We start from the raw sequence: 27,101 nt of genomic DNA, 5'->3' as shown, positions 1-27,101 counted from the left end.
GAGCAGCAATATCCTGATGTAGGTCAGCCTGGCACTGTGTTTCTGCAGGACAGAGGAATAAAACCCATCATTACCTCTTCTAATATGACAGCCTTGATTTATAGTCAAGTTATCTGCATTTTGGCTTATGTGGAGTGGTTAGAATAGGGAATTTTTAAATAAAAGACATTTGAATCTCACATGTCAGTCATTTTTTTCCTGTATGTAATATTCCATCATGCTCTGTAAGGCTTTTAGGTAATGTAGAGGCATCAGTCATGGCTAAAATATAGATCAGAACTATGCCTGCCCCAGGCTTTTTGAAACAGAAAAATAAATGCCTCTAGCACATACCACTCACTGTCATTTCTTTCTTAATATGCCCCTGATATCTTGGAATGCAAATCAATTTTCCCCCAGGAAGACTATCAGGGTAGCATCTTTGAACTGAGAGACACTCTGAGCCTATTTCAAGTGGAAGCCACAGAGCAGATGAACCATTCCTGAATGAAGTGGTCACTTCAGTCTTGTAGTTCATGCAACAATGCTAAAAACCAGACACATAAATAGATCATACAGAAATAATCTAGCTCCAATGCCACCCCAAGTGGCTAACAATGAATACCCTAGTCAGTAAGTATAGATTCCAGAGGTCTTTTTTCATTCGCTTCAACTCTCAATTTTCTCAATTTAATGATTTCTCTATACCAGACTATATATCATCAAACAGATTTTTCTTTTCCAGTTTAATGCAACAAAACCCCTTGGTTCTACCAAATAAATACAATAGTAAATATGATGTATTGAAGCTTTTCAGTACAAAGATAAAAGCTGTCTAGTTTTGACACAAGTGTATGGAATTTGCTACTCTCCTGTGACTTTCTGCTTCTTTCTTTAAACTACTGTTTCTCAGTAGTTCAAAACCTTTACTCAAACCAAGTTTTTAATTTTACCATATATTCCAAATGTTTAAAATGAAAGAGTATATCAAGGGTGTGTATGTTTGGTGTGAATCTGTGTAAGGTGTGGATCTGCTTTACTGAGTAAAATTGACTCCATAAGCAGAACTTTGTAATATATTGCTTTTATTTTTCTACTGTTCCTAGGATATTCTAAATAAAGCAGGCAGTGTTATTTATTTATATGAGCAAGATTTCTTCTTGCATTTTGTGCAGAAGCATGTTAAGTGCCCATACCTAACTGGATTATATGACTGTTGTGGCCAGTGTATTGGTGCAAGTTCAGCATAAATAAATAAGCTGTTAAGCATGGGTGGTAGCTGTCACATTTGGAAATTACATTGACAGAACTAATGAAATGCTGTAAGTTAGATATAAGCTTGTGTATCCTGATGAATTTTGAATACAAGAAGCAAATGTTCTGCTTATTAAGTAGGAAGGAATACATAGCTCACTGCAACATAATCAGTCCCCCACAAAATCTTAGTGTATTATCAATAAACTCTGAGTAGAATGCAATCTTCATTCTGCAAAAGGAAGATAAGAATTAGAAGCTACAATGTATTTATTTACATATATACGTAGTTGCATGTATATATACACATACAGAAAGACCTTCATAGAGACATTTATAATCCAAGTCTCATACATATATTTTATTATAATCAGTACAATTATACCATGTTCTGTTAAATTACATGTGTGACTTTTTTCTCACTAAGTGGCATTTGGCCTTTTTTTTTTTTTTTATATATAGATAGTATAAAACATTATCAGGTAATATAATGAGTGCTGGAACAGGCTGCCCAGAGGGGTTTGTGGTGTCTCTGTCTCTGGAGCTGTTCAAAACCCACCTGGACACTTCTTTGTGCAACCTGTTGTAGGGAACCTGCTTCGGCAGGGGGGTTGGATGAGATGACCTCATGAGATCCCTTCCAACCCCTACCAGTCTGTGATTCTGTAATATACTTAAGAGTAGTTCCTTTAAAAAGTTTAGGTACTGGAAAAAAGAAGAGTAACTAATAACAGCACTCACTAATTTACAGGTAAGAAGTAAATGTGTTTTGGTGACACATGCCTTTGCTTATGCATAATATGAATAATTTATTTGCTTATTACATGAGTAAAGTAAAATTTATAAGTTCGGATGCTTAAAATGTTAATTTCCTTTCTTTCATATTAGGACATTTGTAACAAAAGATGTGATATTTCAATGCATTATTCTCAATTACCATTTCCAACAATAGATGGATTTTAACAAGTGGTTGGTTTTGCTTTGAATTTCTTGAGTTTTAACTTATATAGTTGGAATCTTTAATATCAAAGTTTCCTTTGAGCTACTCTGATACTGCATAAAGCATGTGGCTAAGTTAGTTTCTTACCAGGTATTTTGTTTGCTACAATCTCAAGCATAATATGAAGGAACCCCAAGAATATCAGAGGTGATGTGATTAATAGTTGACAAATTTAATGGTTCACTTCTTTATTTCTCTTTAAAACTGTTTCTCTGAATCTTTTATGTGGTTGCTCTGTAGTCTCAGCTCTCAGTAATTTAATTAAGTAATGACTCACTTCAGAGCATTTTGAATGGGATAATAGATGCCTGTGGACAGTATAGGATGAGTAGAGGCCAGCAGTTCTTTTACTTCAGTTTCATAATTCATTGGACTTTAAATGGATTTGTGGGTTCATTTTCCTGACTGGCATTATCTACAGATGAACCAAGTCAGCTGAAGAAGGTTCATGAACTACATCTGTAACTGGGTAACAGGCAAATTTGAAAGACAGGAGAGGAAGGAGGTAGGTATTACACGGCTGGAAATTACTCAATGGTTTCTTCGTATTCCAAACCATTAGGCATGAAACACTGGAGCCAGTTTTAACTATATAGTCATTTGGTCTCATTTTTAGTATCTCTTCCCTTTGCCAGAAGCCAGATTTTTTTTCCATTGTTACTAGGCAAAATTTCTGTGGGTTGAAGCAGTTTTTGAAAACAACCCCAGGAGGATGGTGCAGGCCATCCATGTGGATGTTGGTACCTAACAACAAACTGCAGCTGTAAGACTTCCAAAGCCACATCTGTCATGGAAAAAAGGCTCTACCAGCTCTATATCCACAATGTGACTTTTACCACTCAGTTGCATATCACGTGAAAAAGTATCTACTTTAAATCTGTTAACTAAAAACTCATGTTATGGCTCCTAGTTCTTCTGTTGTGAAAATAGTAATTTTCTGTTTATTTCCTGCATGACAGTTATGATTTTATAATTTGGTTTTAGAATTTATTAAAGATTATTTTAATCAGTCATTTCCATATTGAAGAGTCAAAGAGTCCAAACTTTTAAAATCTCCTGAGATGGGTTCTATTCCATATCTTTGAACATTTTTTTAAATTTCTGTGTGATTTCTCTAGTTTTTCTATGGTACCAAACTCTTTTACTGAGTAATTGAAATGCGGAATCACTCTAGGTTTTGAAAGTAGCATAATGACACTTTCTAACTGGATTTCTATTACTGCCTAATAATTCCTAACACCAGATTTATTTATGTTTTGTTTGATGACTCCTTAGCAGATATTTAGATAGAAAGAGTATAGAATCATAGAATGGTTTGGGTTGGAAGGGACCTTAAAGATCATTTAGTTCCAACCCCCCTGCCATCAGCAGGGACACCCCCCACTATATGAGGTTGCCCAAAGCCTCATCCAGCCTGGCCTTGAACACACCCAGGGAGGTGGCATCCACAGTTTCTCTGGGCAACCTGTTCCAGTGTCTAATATTGTTTTGAGTAACTCAAAATATTCTCCCTGGGTAATAAAAATTTATTCTTAGCTCATGGTGTGGGTGTGTTTTGGGTTGGGTTTTTTTGCCTTTGTTGATTAACTTGCATTTATTTCAGTTTCATCCACAACTTTAGTACATACACTGAGTATCCATTGATTTCTTTGCAAGTCTTCACAGTTTGCTTTTTTAGATTATCTTTGACTCTAAACAATTTCAGTCCTAGCATAATGCCTAACTCTTTACACTGAGAAACCTTACAGAGTATTCCTGTACTTCATTTCCTGTTCTTAAATCAGTTTTTAAGATCATCTCATTCCGTAATAAACTTGATGAAAGACCAAGTGTACTAAATCAGTCAGATTATCCTTATTCAAAGGCTTGTCAACACCTTCCAGAAATTCCAGTAGATGAGCCCTCTACATAAACTAGATTTACTTTTCCCTCATGTATTGTATGTATTGGTGTGTCCACTTCATTTTGCTGTTTGTGACAGTTTCTAGACGCTTTTAAAGAATAGAACAGGCAGGTTTGGAATTTTTCTAGCATGTTCACCTCAGGTTCTCAAAGCAATTAGCAAAAAGGTATTTTCAAAGCTGGACATTAGAGTTGAGCTCCTGAATCGCCTAGTTTTAAGGTGCCAGATTATTAGTAGAAATTATCACCAGGAAGCTTCAACACCTTTCATTTTAGCATCTTCTGTTTAGTGTATATTGATATATGGAGAAAATTATTTCAGGCAAGCATATTTGAACATATTTGGGACTAATTAGTTACACAGTAGAAGAAATCTGAGTAAGTTACTTGCTAATAGGCATATATTAGGGTGTTTGCTTAAGCACAGATAGGGAATCAGTGGCAGAGACAGGAAAAGAAAATTTGTTTAGGGATGTGTCCTGGTTTTTAGCTGGAACAGAGCTGGGTTTCTTTTTATTAGCTAGCATAGTGCTGTATTTTGGATTCAGCCTGGAATTTGTTATGAGAGAAACATTGATAACATACCAATGTTTTCATTTTTGTCACTGGAAGTGAAGGACTTCGTGTTTTGTTAGTCTACATGTCCAAGATCTAATGGGGCAAGGAACATTTATATTAATAAGATAAACTGTCATCTGGGTATGCCAATGGGATAGTCCATGTCATATCATGTCATGTTCAGTAAATTAATGAGGGTCTCTTTTTGGCTCTCTCTGGCTTTGGCTCAGGCTCTCACTCTTCCAGGATTGCAGTTCTGTTTTGGGATTGTTGTTCCTCTGGGATCATTATTTGGGAACAGGCTTGGCTTGGTCGATGGGTGGTGAGCAGTTGCACTGTGTATCACTCTTTTCCATATTTTATTGCTATTATTATTATCATTACTATTTTAAGTTTTCTTTTATTTCAATTATTAAATTGCTTTTATCTCAACCTACAAGTCTCCTTACCCTTGCCCCCAGTCCTCTCCCTTACCGCCTGGGCTTGAGGAGTGAGTGAATGGCTGTGTTTGGCTGCTAGCCAAGTGAAACCACCACAGGATGCATCAACTTTTCTTTTTCACTTTTATTATATTAAGCTCAAGAAACAAGTTTTATTCTACTATTACTCTTCTTACTAGCAAAATACTTGGCCTTGATTCTAGAATATTATATATACAATGTACTTTCTTATCACCAAGTGAAGTACAATTTTATGTCTGTTATTACTGGATCCCATATGTTTTTTCCTGTTTCCAGTGCATACTGTGAAGTTATTCATTATCATGTTTCAAAAAAAACCCAAAAAACAACAAAACTGTATCAAGGATTTTTACTTGCCCATAAATTTTCTGTTTTAATATCTAGAAATATTAAATCACTCAGAAGCATCAAGTTATTTATCCTATTTCTTTCAGATATTATGTTACCCTTAGTTAGGCTGTCTCTTGGACTTCAGTTATAAAATATTCTCAATTACGCTTGTGGAGATACAAGTCTCAGCTGGTGGTTACTCAGCACCAAGTAATTCAGGTCCTGATCATCCAGAAATTCTTTAAGTGATACTAGAGTACAAATAAATAATTTTAATTTCCCATTTAACAAAGCCAATCTCATTTCTAGGCTTTAGAGTACATAAAAGTCCTGTATGCTGAGGATTCAGTAGTATGATTTGTTCACAGTTTTTTTTCTACTACACATCTATAATAATTCTGTATTACCAGTGGCCATTCAGAGGCCACTGAACAGTCCTCCGCTTAAAAAACATTTCTACCATTTGCTACTTATCTCTCACATGGCTGTTAGTGTTGTCACAGTATCTTTATATTATTTGTCCATTTTCTTTGATTTTTAATTGTGAAAAGTCTTGGCTCAGGTTCCACTTTAGAAAAGTGGAAGCAACATTTCTAAAGTTTAATTGCATGATGAGAGGAGGTGAGGATTTAAGCTGTATTTTACATAAATCAAAATAGACAAAAATAGAGTTGCAGTCTATACTCAGACAGAACAAGTTTACTTTAATGAGTTCTGCAGAAAGATTTATTCACATTTTGACAGTTGCTGAGGCATGATGGTGTCCCACTCCAATCTGGCAACACCACCCGTGATGTATCAACGATGGAAGCTGGAGAAGGAACACTCTGCTGAATACAGTCACAGTGCTATTTGAAAACTGGATAGATCTGTTTACAGGAATACTTATCATATCCTCAAGGTTAAACAAGAAACTCAGAATACAATTAGGAGCAGACAGGAATATGGTGATCAGACTGAGTGACTATCTCTTTGGCACTGCCATCATGCAGGTTTTCTGTACTAATACTGAAGTGCGATTATAAACAAATTTCATTTAAAGAAACAGTCACTTGTTTGCATATCTCATTTCTATTTCAAATATGAACTAGTGACCTTGAACCTAAATGCTCAATATTTCATATTATTTTTTTAACCAAATAAATTTACTATCATATGTCATTAGAAAGTGTGTCAAGAATGTGATCCTCCTTAGCAACACCGAGGACCATACAGGCCATCAACAGCAAACAGCACAAGATGCAAAAAGATAGATTGACCTTCACCACCTCTCACATTCGGGACGAATCCTTTCAAGTTGTGATAATGTCTGACATAAAACACCTTGCAAACAAGGAAAAGCTTTTTACTTTCAGAGAGCAAATTTCCTTTTTCACAGGAACAAATCATAGCAGCATGTTCTTGGCTGTCAGAATCATGTAAAACTCTACAAGACACCACGTAACCCTTCCACATACTTAAATCGAGGTGTTTCTATTATCTGACACATTTTCTCACAAGGTGTTCTTCCCTTCTAAGATATACTTGGCAAGAGGCCACCTGAGTTCAAGTCTGAACTGCTGTCCAAAGTAACTTACTTTTCAATTGATGCACTTTTTAAGTACATATTAATACTATCATTTCATTGATGTGACAGTTGAGAATCCAGGGTAGAATTCAAAGGTCCAAGCTAGCCAAAGGCTTTGCCCCTTTTCACTTTCTTCTTCTAGTATGACCTCTACATTCTTTTTACCTTCTCCCCCAAGCTAAACAGAGTGTGAGCAATGAAATCATATTAAACTTACTTACCTAATCTGAAATTTGGTTAGATGTGAAAGAGCTGGAAAAGAGTCAGCAGAGGTTTTGGTATGTACATCATGACAGAAGCTTTCTCCAGTGTCTTTCAGCTTTGGTAATATTTTGTGTGGATACAAATCATGCAAAAAGTAATAGTTTCCTGTGAGTAGACACATGACTATTTTCACCTCCAGCCCTCTCTGTAGCTATTGTCACTGTTCTTGCAATGTATAATCTTTATCAGAAAAAGTAAAATTCTGGTACAGAAGTGAGGAAATTGTAGCAGTTTTTCATTACAGAAGTACAGTCCAAAACTTCCTGCAGAACAAACTAAGTATTTTCAAAATCCATATGTAAAAATCAGCAAGCCAAAAATGTAAGCGTACCAGTGGGAATCTGTATGTACATGACTGACCCAGCAATGGTCAATATACTGATATTTACTGATTGTAAATATCAGTATATTGTAAATATTTCAGTAGAAACTGGCATTAGCTGAATAGTGTAAAGAATCACAAAGACATATAAATAACTAACTTTTAAATATGTCCCTTTTTCCACTGTAATTTTTTTCTGAATTTCATAGTCTGTCCCCATTATATATATCAATATAACTTACATTTTTATCACCTGTAATGGGAATAGTCATAAAATATTGCAGTTTTAAATCATAAAGCCTTACAATAATAGTCATAATACATTACCGAAAAATCTGTCCTGTATCACTATGTATTTTATTGATTGTATGACTTACCTCTGATCATTTCACCTGTATCTGCCCTGTGATATTTGCTATATGCTCAACTACTCTTCTGTTGCTCTTTGCACTTTCCTACAGTCCCCTTTCCTCCTTTACAAGTCTTTTCATTGTAACATTGGTTTCAGAAATCTTACCTTTTAAGCCAGAAATTCTTTAGCCAAATAATGTCATTTTCTATGTGACCTAGGACACTAGGGTCTCTTGGCCAGTATAAATGCATAATAACACCAAGATTGTTTCAGTTATCATAGAAGCCAGTTTGAATTTTGTATTATTATGCATAGGAAAAAGGTAAGGAATTCAGTGCTAAAGTCCCATTAAAATGTTTGCCCTCGAGTAAAAAATGCAGATTAGTGCATTTAGCATCAGATACCACAGATAAGAATTTCAATTTTTCACAGAGATTAAGTTTTATTCCTAGGTTCTGCTGACGTTCTTAAGATAAATTATCATACTACAGTGCTTCAAGCATCCAGCACAAAAAAAGGGGCAGTGGGGGTAGGAAAGAAAGAAAACAACATGAAACAATAAAGGAGGATATTAAGTGAACAATACATAACTCATGTTTTCAGGATCCCTCAGCCCCACAAACTGTGACGGAAAATAAGAATGTTGTTTTACCCAAAAATACTCATTAAGCAAGCAGTAAAAATGCATTAAAATTTCTGATGTGGGACTATGAAATGATTAGTTGAACTGGGAGATCCCCATCTAACATCCTGCTCTGAAGCCAGTCTTCCATGCCCATGCTAAAGTGCTTTGACCAGTCAATTATTGATTAGTCCTTGCAGATTTTGATGCGAAGTTCTACCCTGGGCTTGGTCAAAGAACAGTCCTTCTGCTCAACTTTCCATCAAATTCAACAGAAGTGACTTCTTAATGTTCTGAGGAAATTAGAAAGAGAAAATTTGTCAAAAACATTTTAGTGAGTCTTACTGAAACAGTAAAATATTATTGAAAAAAGCGTGATAAAGATACACAAAATGCTCATTTGGAAAATAAGGACACAACATGAAGTGAGCACCAGAGGCTTTTTTTTCTTTTCATTTTTAAATAACACTACATAGGCTAGAATATGCTTATCAGGTGGTGGTTTCAGATCTGCTTGAAGTCTGAACTTCTTCTGTTCCATGTACAAGATCTGAGAGGTTTACTTTGCCTTCTCTCTCAGAAAACTGGATGCTATATTTGCAGTTACATAACTCAGCTTACACTTAAAGCATACTTTGACATCCTACATTAAAAAAATTCTCTGTATGAAACAGAGAAGGTCTTGGGATAGACAAAACAGAACTAGCAAACACCTCATTCAGAGAGATGTTCCTTTTATATGTCGGGTTTGAAACTTTTTAGAGACATATAATAGAAGAAATGGCATCACAGTTTCTGATTTGATGCTTTACAAAAAAAGCAAATAAGAAAAAACATTATTATTGTTATTATTACCAACATCATATGCAAGTGACTTGCTTTTCAGAGCCCATAATCCAATTTGTTTGTAAAGAAAGAAGTTTTAAATTTTAGTCTTTTTTTTTAATAGTTATAGCAGCTAGAAATTAAATATATTTTAATCTGATTCATTCTCCTCCATGTTACCATTTCCCAGTTGAAAATTTATGTAGCACGAAGCATTGAAACTAACTGGAAAATACAAGTTTGATCAAAAAGAGTAAGTTCTAAGAGTTTGCAAATACTACAGATCGTGAGCTGATTTTTTACTTCTTTTTGAGAGATCCAAATGTGATCTTCATGACACAATCAGGATGTGTATGTTTTCATATAACTTCAACTTCATATGCTTCAAATATAGTTTTAAATCAATACGCCTACACAAAAAGTCTGCTTAGTAAGAGTGAATTTTACTTTCTGTACACAACCAGTATTTGATTTTTGCCCAACCCAAATCCTATCATGAAAATTAGTTGTTAGATATGTTGTGCTTGTGATTTCAAAACTTGTAGGTGCTTTGTCCTCAAGCCAGTTCGAGAAGATACAGGAAAGAATTACTTTTAAACATGGAACACATAGTAAGTAAGCAATGTACACTCTTGATAATAAAGTAATGAACAACCTAATTTGTTTCAAAATAGTTCATGTGTCAGTTAAAGGTGTGTGTTAGAACTGCCACATGCCTCAGAAACATGTTCAGGCTGAAAGCCTGGCAAATGCATTAAGACAGATCCATTCCTATCCAGGATTCTAACAGAAAACGTGGCAGTGCAGATATTTGAATAGTTCACCTATTTACATGTACCTTTATCGGGCTTTCCATCGAGCTCACCAGCTATTTGGACTGTAACAATGAACATGCATAATGACAAGGTCCACTATGAAAGTCCCATGGACCCTGATTTTGTTCAGGCTTGGTGAGGAATCTAACACCTTTCAAGCTCTGTGTGCCTTGTGATCCTCCAAGAGTTCTAATCCCAATGTCCTTCTTCCCTTTGAAGGTTGCTTTGCAGGACGAGGATGTTTCTGCAGGTAGTTAGTGACTGCCCACCAGCTACAATATGCTCTATTGCACATACCCAGAACAAACCAAATTGTGATAGTAACTCTATCCTATCAAAACCAGGACACAAATTTAGAGGCAGTTAGGGTGGAAAGAGTTTGTTGGATCACCAGGACTTTCTTGATTAATTACCGAGGTATGTTGATGGATTTGTGAGGAGTTACACAATAACAAAAATGCTACACAGAATCATGAGGCCCACAGAAGAAGTCTACTAAACTCACAAGCAAAGCTTTCTAGCTTTTGAAGACACTCTGTACCCAAAGATAAACAATACATTTGCCAAATATAGAAGGAGTATTATGGACTTCAAGCAACCTAAAATTTAATTTAACATTAATATAAGAGGATGTTAAGCTTTGCTAGGAAAAAAAAAAAAAAAAAATCAATGAATCCTACATATAAAAGATGATCTAAAATCTTTATAAATATTCATTAGAAAGTTCAAACACCTCAAATGAGGACCAAAACAAAAACCACAATAACACTAGTTCCTCCCCTGTACTTGCATTGAGATTCAGGCTGACAATATTTGTCCTGCAAACATTACCTTGGCATTTTATTTTTTTGTTCCCTGGTGTGCTGTGGCACATGTGAGAATTGCACAGCATGGTGGTACAAAATCTGAAGTGGCCTATGGGCAATAAAGTAGAGCAAGTAGAACACTACGAAAAAAATGGCTTTATTGTTTTAATTTTATGTCAGTCTAGGAAAAGTCTTACATGCAACAAGTTGCTGGTGAGCCACATTACCAATACTTACCAATTTGTTGGTAAAGCCTGTTACTTCCTTTGAGAAAGAATGAGTGATTTCTATGCACTCACATTGCACATGCCTGAGCTTGATCATTGTGAAGGTCCTTGCCTGCTTTTTCTCTTCTTTTCTTTGTCAACTTAGGATAATAACCCCGGCTGTTGCCATCAATCTGGATTCATAGATGTGCAATTCCCTGAGTCACTCATGTGGATAATGTATTCATCTTATAACACTGTATTTCAGTTTCAGGACAGTGATGGTTAGAGTGCAATATTTGCCACAAGTAAAAGTAATGAACCATTTAGCGGTTATACTCCAGTCTGTTGCAAAGTATCTCTTGGTGTCTCTCTCTCTCTCTCTCCCTACCCATCTGTAGCAATAATCAGGTAAGACAGTCTTTGAAATAGTGACACAACTGAATGACTATACCAAGCATTAAAATCTAGTTAAAGTTACCATACTGTTTCTGACACTGACCTCATTAATACTGCTGTATCCCACCTGATTCTTAAAGACAGAGTGTCTTTAGACAGTTACATAGAATCATAGGATGGTTTGGGTTGGAAGGGACCTTTAAAGGTCATCTAGTCCCACCCCGCTGCAGGGAGCAGGGACATCTTCAACTAGATCAGGTTGCTCAGAGCCCCGTCCAACCTGACCTTTCAGGGATGGGGCATCTACCACCTCTCCGGACAAGCTGTTCCAGTGTTTCAACATCCTCATTGTAAAAAATTTCTTCCTTATGTCTAGTCTAAATCTCCCCTCTTTTAGTTTAAAACCATTACCCCTTGTCCTATCACTATAGGCCCTGCTAAAAAGTTCTGTCTCCATCTTTCTTATAGGCCCCCTTTAAGTATTGAAAGGCCACAATAAGGTCTCCTTGGAGCCATCACTTCTCCAGGCTGAACAACCCCAACTCTCTCAGCCTGTCCTCATAGGAGAGGTGCTCCAGCCCTCTGATCATCCTTGTGGCCTCCTCTGGACCCACTCCAACAGGTCCATGTCTTCCTTGTGCTGAGGGCTCCAGAGCTGGACACAGTACTCCAGGTGGGGTCTCACCAGGGCAGAGTAGAGGGGCAGAATCACTTCCCTTGACCTTCTGGCCACACTGCTTTTGATGCAGCCCAGGATACGGTTGGCCTTCTGGGCTGCCAGCGCTGCATTGCTGGCTCATGTCCAGCTTTTCATCCACAAGTACCCCCAAGTCCTTCTCCACAGAGCTGCTCTCAATGCCTTCATCCCCCAGCCTGTACTGATACCAGGGATTGCCCCCACCCAGGTGCAGGACCTTGCACTTGGCCTCGCTAAACCTCATGCATGAGGTTTACATGGGCCCACTTCTCAAGCTTGTCCAAATTATATTTCTTGGATGAGTATAAAATACATGACTGAAGAGAAAACAACCCATTCTAGTAGTGATGAGGAATACAATAACCCATCACCGTAGCAAAGAGTATATTTTATTTGAAAAATACGAATAAAAGATTTTGTCCCTTTTGTTTATTAAAGGAAAATGTAACAATTTCTATCAGCAACACTTGCATAAGGAGGTATACTTTACATTACTCTTTTGTTAAAAAAAATATATATATTTTTGGAGATTTTGGAAAAATAAGGATGGCCCAATACTTGCAACACACTCCTGATGTTCCTTAGAATGCACTGCGCCATTTATGTACTGCAAGTACAAGGTCTTAGCACTTTATAATCCACAAAGTAACCCTAGGCAGCATAATTTCATATTCCTCTTGGCATTTAGAACATTTCCTTTGTTACCCTTTCTGTGAGTCTATGAGTTCAGTTAACTCCAGACTGGTCCAATATTTAGATTCTCTAAAGGATGATTTTGTAATCCCTTTTAAATACCAGTGAGAATATTTTCACATAGACATTTTCGTGCAGTATTCACAACTTAAACAACTGCATTAATTAGAATTCAAAACCAAAAATGTTTACAATTATTTTGGTTTCCTAAGAAGAATGCAAAAAATAAAGTGCATAACAGAGTGAAATTACTTTCAACTTTTATAGTCTTCTGTGTATATGAAATAAATAGCGGCACTGATAAACAAATCAGTTTCTTTCAATGTATGAATCTTAATCTGATGCCAGTTGAATTTAAGCTCTTCCTTGTATTTAAAGTGTATTAAATTACATTTTTTACTTTTTAGGTTGACAATATATTTTTACATTTTAAAATGTAACACACACCATTTTCTCAGATGACATGTCAAGAATACAGCATACTGAATGCCCTCACCATTACAAGAAAGAGGGTTTGTTTGATTTAATTTGAATAATTAATTTGGTGTAAATGTACTACTAGTCAGATAGCTGTTGCAGAGATAAAATTGTAAATCAGAAAGCCCTTAAGCATCACTTTGTATATGCCATTAAACTTTACTCAGTATATTCCAGCTTAAGTAAAGCTGGCTGCTTTCAGGGTTTAGTGGCAACAGGATTACTATTTAGGCTAATGGGAGAATATCTGAGAATGTGAGTACAGAAAAGATTCATGAAAGCTTTAAGCAAAACGTCTATACAATCAAACTTAACCATAAACTAGGAAAGATTTTCCCACAATACTTTCACTGAATGTATACTCCATTTAAATCAGCAATGCTACACAATAGCTGTGCCCTCCATGGCATACAGTATTCATTTTCTTTCAGTTTAGTCAGTGTTGACATGGACATTCTCAAATATAGTTTAAATTTGTTTCTGGGACACAAAAGACCAAAGGAAATATTTGTGGGATCAGGAAGAGGTATCTGTAAACCTGTTCTTTCTGCACCATGAGGCCTTCTTCTGTGGCCCTGAAGATTTAATATTTTGCTATCTGTCATGCAAACAACACGTCACTGTGATGTGTATTTGAATAAAAAACAGTAAGCATAGCAAGCATGCAGACGTATCGTGATAGAAAAGCACATTTGCAATCACTGTGGATCGACATACCAAACAGGACACACCGCAGCATCACTGAAGCAGCATCTCCACAACCCTGCAGAGTTTTAAAGGAATCAGAATTCCTGGGGCTGTGGGTACAATGCATGTGCTGTACAGCAGCAAACAGAGCACCAGGAATGGTGACAAGGGCATTCCTATTCTCTGTAGGACCTCCTTCTCTCAACTTAATCAGAACATGAGTGTAAGGAGTGGCTATTTGCTTACGTCACTGCACTTCTGTTGGTTTTAAGTCTGAAAGTTCTATGATGCAAATAAAAAGAAAACAGTGTCAGGAACACCTCTTGATTTTCCCTGCTTTGGTGTAGGGCCAGAGGGAACAGATATGAAGATAACCAATACCTGGCTCTCAAAACTATAATACAACAATGAATGCAGTTTTTATGCAGCTGTTGTACAAAGTATTATGGCCTGTGGGACTACTAATGCTGAAAGGTTTTCTTCTTAGCACACAACTCATACAATATAAAAATTTAGATGTTGTCAAAAAGCAAGTGAAATCAAAATGAAGTTTCTCCTCATAAAATCCTGTGCTACTAGTTGCTTCATCTGAGACAAAACTGAAACATATCCTAACTACTCCCACAAAAGACACTACATAAACCATTCTCAGCTCTAGTATAACTCTTACTGTGTTAAAGCACCTGCTTAACTTTACAATAAGAATGTCTCCTTAAATGTATTTCTAGAAGATTCCATATTTGGTAAAAATAAAATTACAAAACAAAATATCTGAACACAGATTATGAAACTACTTTCAAATAATCAGAACATTTTAGGGTTTGGGGTTTTTTCCCCTCTAAATTGCCTTATGGGTTCAGATGTTGAAAGAAAGGGAAACACTACAGTTTTCAAGTTGCAAACAAAACAGTGGAGTAAAAAACAATTCTGAAACTACAGTGCAACTAATAGAGCTCGAAAAGTTTCTTACAAAGCTACTTACTAGTTCTTCAGAAGTCTGTTTAAGCCAGAAGCGGTCAACAACATCTCAGGAAGGAGTTGATTGAAAAAAAAAAAAAAAAAAAAAAAGAACTGATAATAAATTTCAGTCATGCCTAGGAGCTACCCAACCATACAGTAAAGAAGGGAAGGCTTAATAATCTGGTTCACCTGTGTGGCCCACAACAAATACAGACCCTGCTTAGAGGAGCAAAAGGTACTGCCTTCCCTACTGAGACTGAAGGTAAGTGGCAGCTTAAAAAAGAAAAAGAGGAAAAAAAAAAAAAAGAAAAAAAAGGGGGGGAGAAATCTAGTGGAGTGTACAGCTCTGTATCACTCTCCACACCAGCCCAGAGAGTAAAAAACTAGTACACAGCTTCTGATGGCTTCTGCTTTGGACAGTTTCCCTATCAAGTGCATACTGCAAGAAATCCACTTCCCTAAATGGAGATTAGAAGGAGAAGTTAGTGAACCTTATAGGTCATAATCTTTCATGGGATATTATGAGCTCCTGGTCCTCTCATAGTATCATCAAAAGAGAAACAAAAGGTTAAAGGTTTCAAACAAAACAAGGGAAAACATAAGAATCTGCTGGATTAGGTGCTAAGCAGCCTGCAAGGTTAAGTAGAACTGTTAAGCAGTTCTTCAAAGCTGAAAAGTTACTAACATAAGAAATCAATTTAATTAATCCATAGGAACCACAATAATGGTACTTTTTTTTTTTTTTCTTTTTCCACTGACTTAAAATGTTCCTCTTCCCATGACGCTTGAAATAGGGAGAGAAAAGCTTGCTGTGCTTAGACGGAAATTACTCTAAGATAAATCAGTAGACTGAACTAAAAAGAAAAAAGCATCATAATCTTATTCACTTTGTTTCAATTTTCTCTATTCCAATGTCTTACCACCATCTCTATTTTGCTTTTAGTCATACACGGAAATAGAGAGACATTATGATTAAGAACTCTGTGTTGTAAACTGACTGTTACAGCTCCTGGACTCAGACCAGAAAAAGACTTGAAAAGCTTAATCTTTTGATAGAAGTGAAGCACAGTGAACCAAACAACTACATAGTTTAATAGTGTTCCCATTTGTTGGTTGTTTTTTTTTTTTAATTTTTTATTGAAAGAGCCTGTGCTTCATCTGCTTTGCTGCATAAAGAGTACTTTGGACCCATTTCATTTAATGAATGATGTTCCCCTGAAAAGACAAAAAGAACAAGACTGGAAACAACAGTTTCCCTAGCACACAGTAACAGAGCAGGTCTGGGGTTATGGGCTAGAGCCATATTTGGGCTACCAGCTAATGATACCCTCCCTCTGTTAGCTGGTTATGGATGAAAAGGTTATGAAGGACACAATGAAACGACATCATCTCAATGCAACCTGATAATTCAATAAGATAAATCATCAAAGGATCATTTATTTAAGAGGACAGGTGTGGCTTATCCCTTCTGTAAAGGAAACAGAGTTAGCACTTCTCACATTGATAGAAAACCCCACTGGCTACCTCACACTGGGATCACAAGGCCTAAAGCACAGCTAGAAATGCAACATCACAACCACCTGCAAGAGATTTGCTCCTGTTAGCCATCTTCCTAAGCAGGCATGACCATGAACTTACTGTAGCTTTGGAATGTTAAGCATATTGCAATAAAAATGTCATTGCTTCGCTTTACTTTAGGCATTGTTACAGAATGGTACCACGGACTTTATTGAGCAATTAAAAAATATACAGAAGGGACAATAGCTTCTTTTTTCTGTATTTTTCAAAATTTGACTTTCTTCCAATTGGAGAACCCAGTTTCAAATACGAAAAGGGCACTTGTTCTACAGTAACTGCATACAACTTGCTCAGTTCCAAGTACTGTCTTCATTTTTTGTTATCGTTGCTGTTATTAATCTCCAGTCATTTAGGAACTTCTCTGTTCTGGGAATTACAACTAAGTTGTTCTTTCTGATTCTATTTCCCCATAGAGTTCAGCTAACTTCTTGAACTCGGGTCCCCAGTCTCCAAGGTAATTATAATCCTGGTCAGAGTGTGTAGTGGCTGAATCCAGAGAGCTGATAGATCCAGTTTCTGATCGATGACCCTCATAGGCATATGTCTGTAGGGAGTCATATGGGGGCACGCTGGGGTCCAGATCAGCCTCTGCCAGTCTTTGCTTTATGAACTCCTGAACGTCTATACTGTCTAGGCTCAAGGAAGGATGATGCCTGGGCACAGGCTTCACTTCAGGACGAACATCCCTCCGGTATTTTAGCTCCTCAGCAGCTGATGGATTCCGCAGTGCTGTGATGTCAAATGCTTCTGTGTCTTCTTCTCCACCACCCTCATCATCGTATGTCACAACATTTTCCCGGACATCTTCTTCTGAAATGATTAAGGGCTCCTTCTTGCTACGTCTTAGGGTGATGAAAAGGACCACAATTGCTAAAGAGAAAACTGCAGATATTAGATTAGGTTTAAAGTTTACATATGAAGTAAGTACATATATGCTACAGAAACAGCAGATACTAGGTCATGAATACAGAGGTGTAATACTTTCAGGCTAATACTGGTAGTCGGGATCATTACATCAGGCATGTGTCTGTAACAAAGGGTCACCAAACCTGTCCAATCTGGAAAAGAGCATACTTCTATTTCTAAGTGAGCAATACCTTTTTTGTGTAACGTGTTACCTGAAGATAGATTACTGCATGCCTGGAAAGCAACCGTGAAATCCATATAGGTGTGTTCTGACATAGTAACATGCCAAAGTGCAACTGGCTGAGACCACACAATTAAAGGGAGAATTAATAATGTTTTACTGAAACTACAAACTTCCAATACAGCCTTGTCTTCCAAAGGGCCAGTAAAGAGCCCCCTTCTACTGTATATTTCCTTTGTGAGGATTGTGAGGTTTCTTGAGACAGTAATGAAATCCACTAGTTAGATTATCAAGGATCTCATAAAGGAGATAAAAGGGGATAACATAATTTCAGTTAAATGAGAAATGAGTAAGGCTGACATTCTTCAGAAGCACTGTTAAGGGCTTTCAGTGCTTTGTTAAAACCAACATTTAGGATATTTTTGAATGGAAATGTGTGATAAAAAAGCAGGACAAAATGTAAAAGGTTTATTTTTTTATCTTACGAATATTCAATCTTGGATGATAAAATGTCAGATTATAAACTAAACGTATTACTATACATTTTAAAACAGCTTTCTGACAAGGTAGTTCTGAAGTAACCTGTGAGAAAAGTAGTCTTTAGAAAATGTAGTCTGAAGTAACCTGTGAGAAAATGTCTTTAGAAAATGTAGAGCCTTTGGGGAAAAAAAAAAATCCTCCAAATCTCCTATATGGATAGATTCTTGCTGTCTCTATAAGAACACAGAAACACACATGAATAGTAAAGAGATCTGTACCCAGCAAGTTGTGCCAGGGAAAAAAAACAAAACAAAAAACTAATGGGTAACTTTCAAATGGTCTGAGGGAGGAGAGAAAAAAAAAAAAAGCCAAGAGAAAATGTACTTGCAAGGGCATTTATCTAATGGAGTCATCTTACAGTCTCCTATGTCCCTTGCCCCTGTGGATTATGTTGTGCATCGCTATCAGTTTATCCCACATAGGTAATTAAGAAATGGCTTTTGTACAGTGCTAATGGTGCTTCTTACAGTGTAATGCATTTCAAAAAGCTTTACTCATCTTTATTCTATCATTTTTCACACTGTTCTAGACATGGAATTAGAGTCAGTGGCTTTTTGAAATCTTTCCAAATTACAGAAAAAAGATCGGCAGTGCTAATTACTTGATAACCTCTGAAAAAGAATTTCTAGTGGATCCCAGATATTCATGAATGTACTTTAAAGTCATTTTTCCCCATTAATTTTAGCTAAACCTTTCCCCCCTAATCACAGCTATATGTTTCTAATTACCTCCTACTACCAGGCAGCCTCTGGTTCAAAAACATAGCATATTAAAAATTTCTGCCCTGTCACATTCAGAGAGCCAGTGGAAGGACAGCGTTAGTTAATCCTGAAAATGACTTACCAAGAAGAATGACAACACAGAGCAGTATTGCGATTAAAGCTCCTGTGCTCAAGCCAGTCGAGGAGAGGAAAGCTTCGGCATGGCAAGTTCTCACTTGTCCATCCCTCTCACACGCACAAACCCTAATTGTGAGAGTACTGCTGCTGCTGAGAGGGGGCACTCCACCATCAGAAATCAAAACCGGGAGGTAATAGGTATCTTGAGTGGTTCGACTGTATCTTCTTCTTCTTGTCAGTATACTGGCTGTATTATCTACAATATCAAAACCAGAATATAATTTTAATGAAGCAAAAAACTTAAAAACGTTATTGACTGTTTCTCATCAAGTAGAAGCACAGAGCATCTTAAAACTAGACAGTCCCAGAAAATGCACAATCTAGAATTGAAACTTGACAGTAAGCATTTATAATCAACAGAGAAAAAGAGGAGGCAGAGGAAAATCATTAGCATTACATAAATAAGGTTATTACAGCTCATGTACCTGTCTTACAAGTCTAAATGAACTTTGACAAACATTTTGGGCCCGGTTTGCAAGTGTTTTAATCCCATGTTATGCTGTTGGTAGTATATGGACACTTGTAAATGTGAATACTTGGAATTCTAAGAATAGCTGTTATGGAATTCAACCACAACATAAAATCCTCTTGATTCTCAGAAGAATGTTAAAAAATCTTTAGTAAAAGTAAAAATAAGACTTTCATGTTTTCCTTTTTGTGATAGGTTTTATAGATCAAGTGAGCTTTCAGAAAACAACTGAAAGGACAGTGGCCAATGACTCATGCTGTGGGGAGGTCAAGAGGAAGAAGGGAAGGGAACATATATTAAATGTTCTAAACTGGTAGACGTTAAAGGTAAGTAAGAAAAGGGGAGAGAAAGTGATGTAAGGTTATGTCACTGTTATGTTACCTACAGGTCCATCTGGCTTACGTTACAGTAAATGAGAATACTAATGCATATTACGGGCACGTTGCAAGAGCATTTATAGGCACTAATTAGGATAGTAAGCTGCCATCCATATACTTTTTAGGTCCAAGAAATGAAGGGTCATAGAGAGAATGTGGGGGGGAAAAGGCTACGATAATATTCCATACACATATGAAAATAATACCTTATTTTCATCTGTGTAAAATTTAATTTCAATTTGTTGCCATTACTTTAAAAGTACTGGCTCTGGAGTAAGAGACCATAAATATATTGAACAAAATTGGAGACAGTGAGAAGTCAGAGACATGCACAGTTGTGGGGAGAGAGAGATGGGGACTGAGAAATGGGAAGAGAGACTGAAAGAAAAGAGCTCTCCTCTTTTACTGCTTGCCCATGATTAACATATGACATGCAGGAATATTTCTTTCATTTTTATAAAAACTCTGTTAAAATTTAGCTGTTCTCCATGTTTCTTAATCTGGGTTTGTGAAATGTTATAAAAGCATACTGTGGTATTCTCAATAGTGCTAATTTTTTTCATTATATTATTGTTAAGAAATAAATGATTTCCACATTGTTCTGCAATTAGACTAGGGAGTAGAGTGTTCTGTGTTATAATTGAGTCAAATGACTGAAGAAATCAAGCCTGGTATCACTGAAATTCAGATTGCATTTGTTGTATAAAGAAAACTGTCCCCTAAAGCAGAGTGAGCAGTGTCCTTAAAGGCCAGAATGACGGATTGTGCCATGAAGATTGACCCATGAAGGTCTTACTAGGCTCTGACAGTTTAATTTTTTTTTTTCCCCACTAAGATATATGGAAAAGTCCCAAGTCTGATTTTACAAATTTGGACTGGCTTGTTCTTTGATACATGAATGGTCTTTTAATTACAGGCAGTAGATGAACAATCTCAGTGATCTGTTTTAAAATACTCCTAAACCAAGCAAATAATCTTATGGAACACAGATTACAAAAATGTTAATTGCCTGTGCGTCTTTTAATTTATCAACACCCATATATTGATATAATCAGGGGGAAAACTAAGCAGCAATTTTACCTTCGTGCTACATAACGTTGCATAAAAAACTTTGCTTGCTTTTTTATAATAATATCTCACCCATTTGCCACACTCTCCATTTTTTTATGCTAGACTGTCAGTCCCAACTTCCCTAATACTGCTGGAAGACACAGATAAAATCTTCAGTGGTTCAAAGAGGGAAACCACCACAAAATACAAAATGTCCCTCAGCTGGTCTGCGTGTCAGCTGCCAAAGCAGTGGCAGACTGAGCTCTAGATAGAGACCAAGAGCAGAAACAAATTCACATATCTGTGATTAGTAGGGAATTTCAAACAAATACATATTTTGCATAAAAACAAATTAATTATCTCAGTATATATGCTGATTAGTGCTGCTTCTGCCTTCCTACACTCAGAAAAAAATCATCGTTTCCCCCATATGCATAAAAACTCCACTGACTTTCTAGTTGTTCAGAATTCAGTTTATAATTGCTTCCCTTCCTTGAAATGCAACTTGTTACAGTTTATTAGCACAGCTCCTTTCTAACAATTTCTCTTTTTACCTCCTGCAGTTGCAGGCTGTAAACAAAACAAGGAGTTTTTGGGGAGTGAGTATGATCCCTGGAACGCTGACTGTTCACATTGCTAAATTTTAGCACTCTGCCTGGTATTTTGGTGGTTTGGGCCAACTAGGACTCATAACACTCAACCACAGTCGGAGTGTTAATAACATACACCAGGGACCCTTCCCAGCAGGCACTATGGACAAGAGTGCACCAGGTTTTTCTCCTCCCACTTTACACCGTGTTTCAACATTATTTCAACTGTCTGCGGATCCTTAAGCATCCCTAAACAGCCTTATGCTACACACTTTGCAGCACGTAACTTTGTTCCGTGACATGATAATACTGCTCTGTTGGGCTGCAATACAACTTTCACGTTATTTCATAAACTAAGAAAAAAGGAAAAAAAAAAAAAACATAATAAAGAAATCTGAGCTCCACTGGGTACTACACAGGGTCCAGAAGAGATACAAGGCTAAGTGGTAGGTAATGTACACAGTCAGCCTGTGTTATTAAGCTTCATTGCAAAAGAACAGTCACAGTCCTGTTTGTAGGTAGTTGTTCTCTTCCCTGTCCCCAAACTCCCCACCAGGACCAATGCTGACACAATAAACTAAAGTCTAAGTGGTCATCTAGAAATCCCACTGAAGTAATTAGAGAAGTGCAACACTCCCATATGCACTTTTTAGCACATGTACTTATCAACAGAAAGAGAAAGCAGTTTCAAAGATGCGACAGCTCTAAGGAGAATTATATTTCAAGTTACAAAAAATGAGAAGATGACAATCACACAACAAAGTTATCCAGAAATAATACCTTTAAAACCTAAGGATATGTTCAAGGATTCAGCTTGAAATGGTAGTTGGTAGTAAGTGACACCATATCCATGAGCTAAGCAGTAATATTAACATCTTGTCATATCTCTCATCCCAAAGGAAAAAATACTCGGACCTTATACTGCTAAATCCAAAAGGTGACAGCAAGTGTTATTACCAAAGAACAGCCTTTCATTTCTGCTTAATGCTCTACTTCATTTCTTTTAGGGTGTCCACAAGCCCCAAACACTTCAGTTCAACAACCATGTCTATACAAGTAAGAAAATCCTACAAATTCTTCTCCATGTGAATCTTGCTGGGCCTCCACCCCAAGAAGGCCCAGGATTCAAATCTGAGCAGGAAAGCATAACCACCTCCTTCCATCCTCTGGCATAAATCTAAAAAAGAGTGAATGCTCCCTCCAGTATCACTATACAGCTACAGAAGCAGCAATGAAAATGCAGGCTGGAAAGAAAAGCATCAGAGAACAAAGATGATGAAGAAAAACTGAGCATTCCTGAGCAGGAACCTAGCAGTAATGAAAGGATTCAAGCCCAGAGGCTATTGGCAAAGCTGTAAAGGAAAGAGCTTTGAGATGCGAGTATGTATGCTGTAAGGATAACTGGACAGATGGGGAGAAAATTGTAAGGACAATAAATAAAAACTGTGAGAAAAATAAAAAGACCAAAATGGACAAACTGGAAAATTCAAATGTTACAGTGAAAAAAAATTGAAAAGAGCTATAATTCAGGCATCCTTGGCTAAGGTGGAAGGTCTTGCCAACAAGGAACTGACATTTTTATACGGCACAAGATAAACACAAATTGAAAAAATAGACATATTTTATTTCAATGTTGTTTTTGTTCTTTCAACATTGTTTTTCTTGTATCATTATCATCATAGAATTAAATATTAGTATAAGACACAATTTTAGGCAAAGAAGGACCCCAAATCAAATTTTTACTTTCAAAAATTTTGCTATGGTGAATTTATGTTGTGTTCTCTTGAGGAATAACTAGATTTCTGGAGAAACAGATGTTAACATGACATATACTCAGGAGATTCTGTAACAACATACGCAATTCTAAGGATTCTCAAAGAAACAATGTAAAGCTTCTCCTTCAATGCAATTTCACAAATCTGAACACAAATAAAAAATCTGATTGTAATCTTTTGGTCACTGGCATGGAAATTTTCTGCTCCCAGTGTCATCAGAAGTGGTAATTCTCACTATTACTCTCAGTATTACAAAGCGTTAGTAGCGCGTGCTTGTGTGTACGCACAAATAAAACACTGGAAAATAACTCAGCCCTCACATATTTTTCTTTCTCATTAAATCTTCTAGACTATTTAACAAATTAGATCTCTGACATTTTTACAGAGAAGGAAACTGTGTCTAAGAAGTGATTTTCTGAAGGTTACTGAGAATCAGGGTTAGTGGAAAATGACCAAAGCTAATGACATTGGCATAATACTCACGTATTCTAGTCAGAACTCTCTTCTTCAGGACAATGGTATGCAAAGGTACGCCAGCAAAATGAATACATTATAAAAGCTTAGCCAAACCGCAGTAACAATTGCATCCTGACGGCTCCTCTGATGTTCTAAGCTCCCGTGTTTTCACTTGTTTACATTCCTTATCAAAAACTGTTAGAGGGCCCATTGAGAGGGGAACTAGAAAGACAGCAACTTTTAGGACAAAGATCTTAACATGAAACAAACAAAAAAACCACCCAACATCCCACAAACTGTAAAAGGTAAAGGCAGATAAGTATGAAGACAGACACTGATGATCTAGGACAAGGTTTACTGAGCGGGGAAAAAAAAAAAAAGTTGTATCAACAAAGTTAGTTTGAAAGGCAGGAGGGGGGATCATGGATTGAGAAATTCCTTTGATACCTGAAAACAGATACAGCAGATAGACAGGGAGACAAGTGTATAGGATAGCAGCAATGGCACTAGGATGATGAGAACTACAGATCTTATTCTTTTAGGCTTGGAAGGAAAGACTTCTTTATCTCAGCAGATTTAAACTGTGAACTTCACCCTTGAGAAGCATGCTAAGAACCAGGACTCAATGGAGATGAAAGGTCTGGCTGCTAGGGGAAATTAACAACTCCAACACAGGGAAAGAAAGATTTATCTGATTCCTTGAGGTGCACATTGCCCCTTTTCATGATCTAAACTTTCTTGCATTTGGCTATGCTTTGCAAGCATGGCAATTAGAACTTAAACTTCATCTCAAGTGGGTTTGAGGTTACACGTGGGCCATTCTGCATGGCTTCAACACAGCAGCTCTTCACGCTCTGAAGATGGGGTAGTTAATTAAGCCAGACTGCACGTTGTATACAAGGCTGTTATCACATTCCTCTTGCCATCATCTCTGCCTATTTATACTGAGCTTCTGAGCTAACATAAGAAAGGAGGGCACAGGAAAATCAAGGAAACTGGGATACAAACTGGGATAACACCATGGAAGGTGACTACTGGAGCACTTTGGAGAATACTCATTATTCACAATTTCAGAATTCTTTTTACACATTATATATTACAGGCAGGCACAAGAGAAATGGAAATAAAAAAATAGAGTAAAAACCTGTTTATAGCTTAAGGCATGTTTTAATTTTCAACTTTGCTTATATCAGCAGTTCAACTCCCATAAATTTTCTGAGAAGCCATAACTAATTAAAACCAAAACAAAATACATTGGAATGATTTGCATTTCTTAATATTTTTAAAGTTAGAGCAGTTAATTTGTTTATGTGGGACTATATTGATAGGCATTTCTGTTTTATTTCTTTACTGATAACTCTTGTAAATATTTTTTTCTTTTGTGCTAGTTTCAAAGCTATTGCCAATGGGCTTCTTTTCCAGTTTACTGGGTAGCAAAAATGAAAAGCAACACAGAGTTTTTGGGCCTGAAACATAGTTATTTGCTTATAGGTTGGTTTGTGAAACACCAACAGGTAACAGCATTGAAAACAAATGTATGAAGAACCTACACATGATGCATTAACTTATCTATCTGATCAATCTTAGATCAAATTTTTTAAAATCAAAATAAGATCAAAGAAGTTCACAGGCCCATGGAACTAAAATGTCTCCCTCTGTGTTAGCTAGTCCTGGTTTTCTGTCCTTTCTGCTTATGGCAGAATTCCTTTTTTACTTTCAGACGTTGATTCTGTGCTAATACCTGCTCAGCCATTCAACCTGTTTACAGTAACAGCACTTGTACGGACTGTGCTTGTAGTCAGCATGTACAAATGCTAACTTTGCACTTTCTCAGGTATCATTTCTCTCACATTACAGCTTGTCTTCTTTGCAGGATGATATTTCATGGAAAAGCAATAACAACTTGCAGTACTACACAACCAGAGCAAGCATGCCACTTTGATGTAAATGAAGGCAGGAACTATGTAGCTGTTTCCCACTTACGTTGGGTTGCAAACTGGGGGTTTCAACGTGACCTCTTTTAATGCCACTTCAGACAATCCAGAGCATCTAAGACATGGTCTGGTATCTGGCACCCTTATCTGCAACTTCAAACCCGTGAAGTCAGTTCAGTGGCCTGACACAGACTTTGTGTGCAATACATCTGGAGATAAGAATTTTGCACATATCAGGGAAGAGAGATAAACAGAAACTTCTGCAAGGGAATTCACACTGCGATGGGGTGAATTACTCTCTGGAGGTTGCTCTCTTCCTAAATAACAGCAATGCCCAATAAAACTGATCTTTTTTGACTTATTTTTGATCTGTAGCACAGGAAAAATGTTAATTTGCAGAACAGGCATGGGTGGATGAATACATTGCACATTTCATCTTACTCAGATGCCATTGAACTCAATCTGCTCCAGATTTTATAAAAAAAGCAGGTCTCTGCTTCTGGGGGCATTAAAGTATCTTGTGGCATAATATTAAGAAAAAGGAATCTCCACAGGGATAGTGTCAGACAAATGGTGTACCTTTGTTCCAACACCAGAATATTCCCCATCACTGAGCAGTTTTCAAAAGGACAGATCTTTGAGAAAAGTGAGCAGAAGTGAAAAATAAAACCACAAATATTTTTGTTAAATGAAACCTTTGTCCTGGAGAAATAAAAGGAGGAGAAAAAATGCTAAGTTTTCTCTAGGGAGTTTTTCTTCCTTGAAAGTAAGGTAAACTGTCTACTTTCAGACATTGGCAATCTCAATTTCTTATGGTAAGAGAATGTACAAACCTTATTGGTGGTGTTGGGTGAATGTGGACAGTCCATGTACAAACCCTTATCATCCACAAAATTTACAATACCCATTGTAGCATCCATGGTAGACTCTATCTTGCAGAAAAAGAATTACCATGGGCAAAACAGTGCTTTACAGTGCCTAAAATTCATAAATGTTCTCTTGCACCTCAGCGAACTGTCATCTGGGGGTTCAGTCGTTTGCCAGCTCCCTGAAAAGTGTGGTGTAATTTCTGAAAGATGTCTCTAATAGGTTAAAAATATAGGCAGAGAGAGGAAATGAATTTTTGAAATTCAGAGAGGGAGAGACAGAGAGAGACTATGCAAGTGTGTG

General features: G+C 36.9%; 1 protein-coding gene across 2 annotated transcripts in view; it reads right to left on the bottom strand.

Annotated features, from left to right (window-relative positions):
• Positions 1 to 17,133: 17,133 nt before the first annotated feature.
• CDH18 (cadherin 18) overlaps positions 17,134 to 27,101 on the bottom strand; it is a 129,515-nt gene continuing 119,547 nt past the window's right edge. For both annotated transcript variants that reach the window (XM_029084347.1, XM_029084346.1), the window contains 2 exons: positions 19,225 to 19,476; positions 17,134 to 17,624 (listed from right to left, as the gene is read on the bottom strand). In XM_029084347.1, coding sequence (XP_028940180.1) covers positions 17,134 to 17,624; positions 19,225 to 19,476 — 743 coding nt within the window. The remainder of the gene's footprint in view (positions 17,625 to 19,224; positions 19,477 to 27,101) is intronic.

Source organism: Antrostomus carolinensis, unplaced genomic scaffold (assembly GCF_000700745.2).
Source record: "Antrostomus carolinensis isolate BGI_N321 unplaced genomic scaffold, ASM70074v2 scaffold8123, whole genome shotgun sequence".
Lineage (NCBI taxonomy): Eukaryota > Metazoa > Chordata > Aves > Caprimulgiformes > Caprimulgidae > Antrostomus > Antrostomus carolinensis.
Note: the sequence above shows the minus strand (reverse complement) of the source record. Positions and strands in the feature narration are given on the sequence as shown.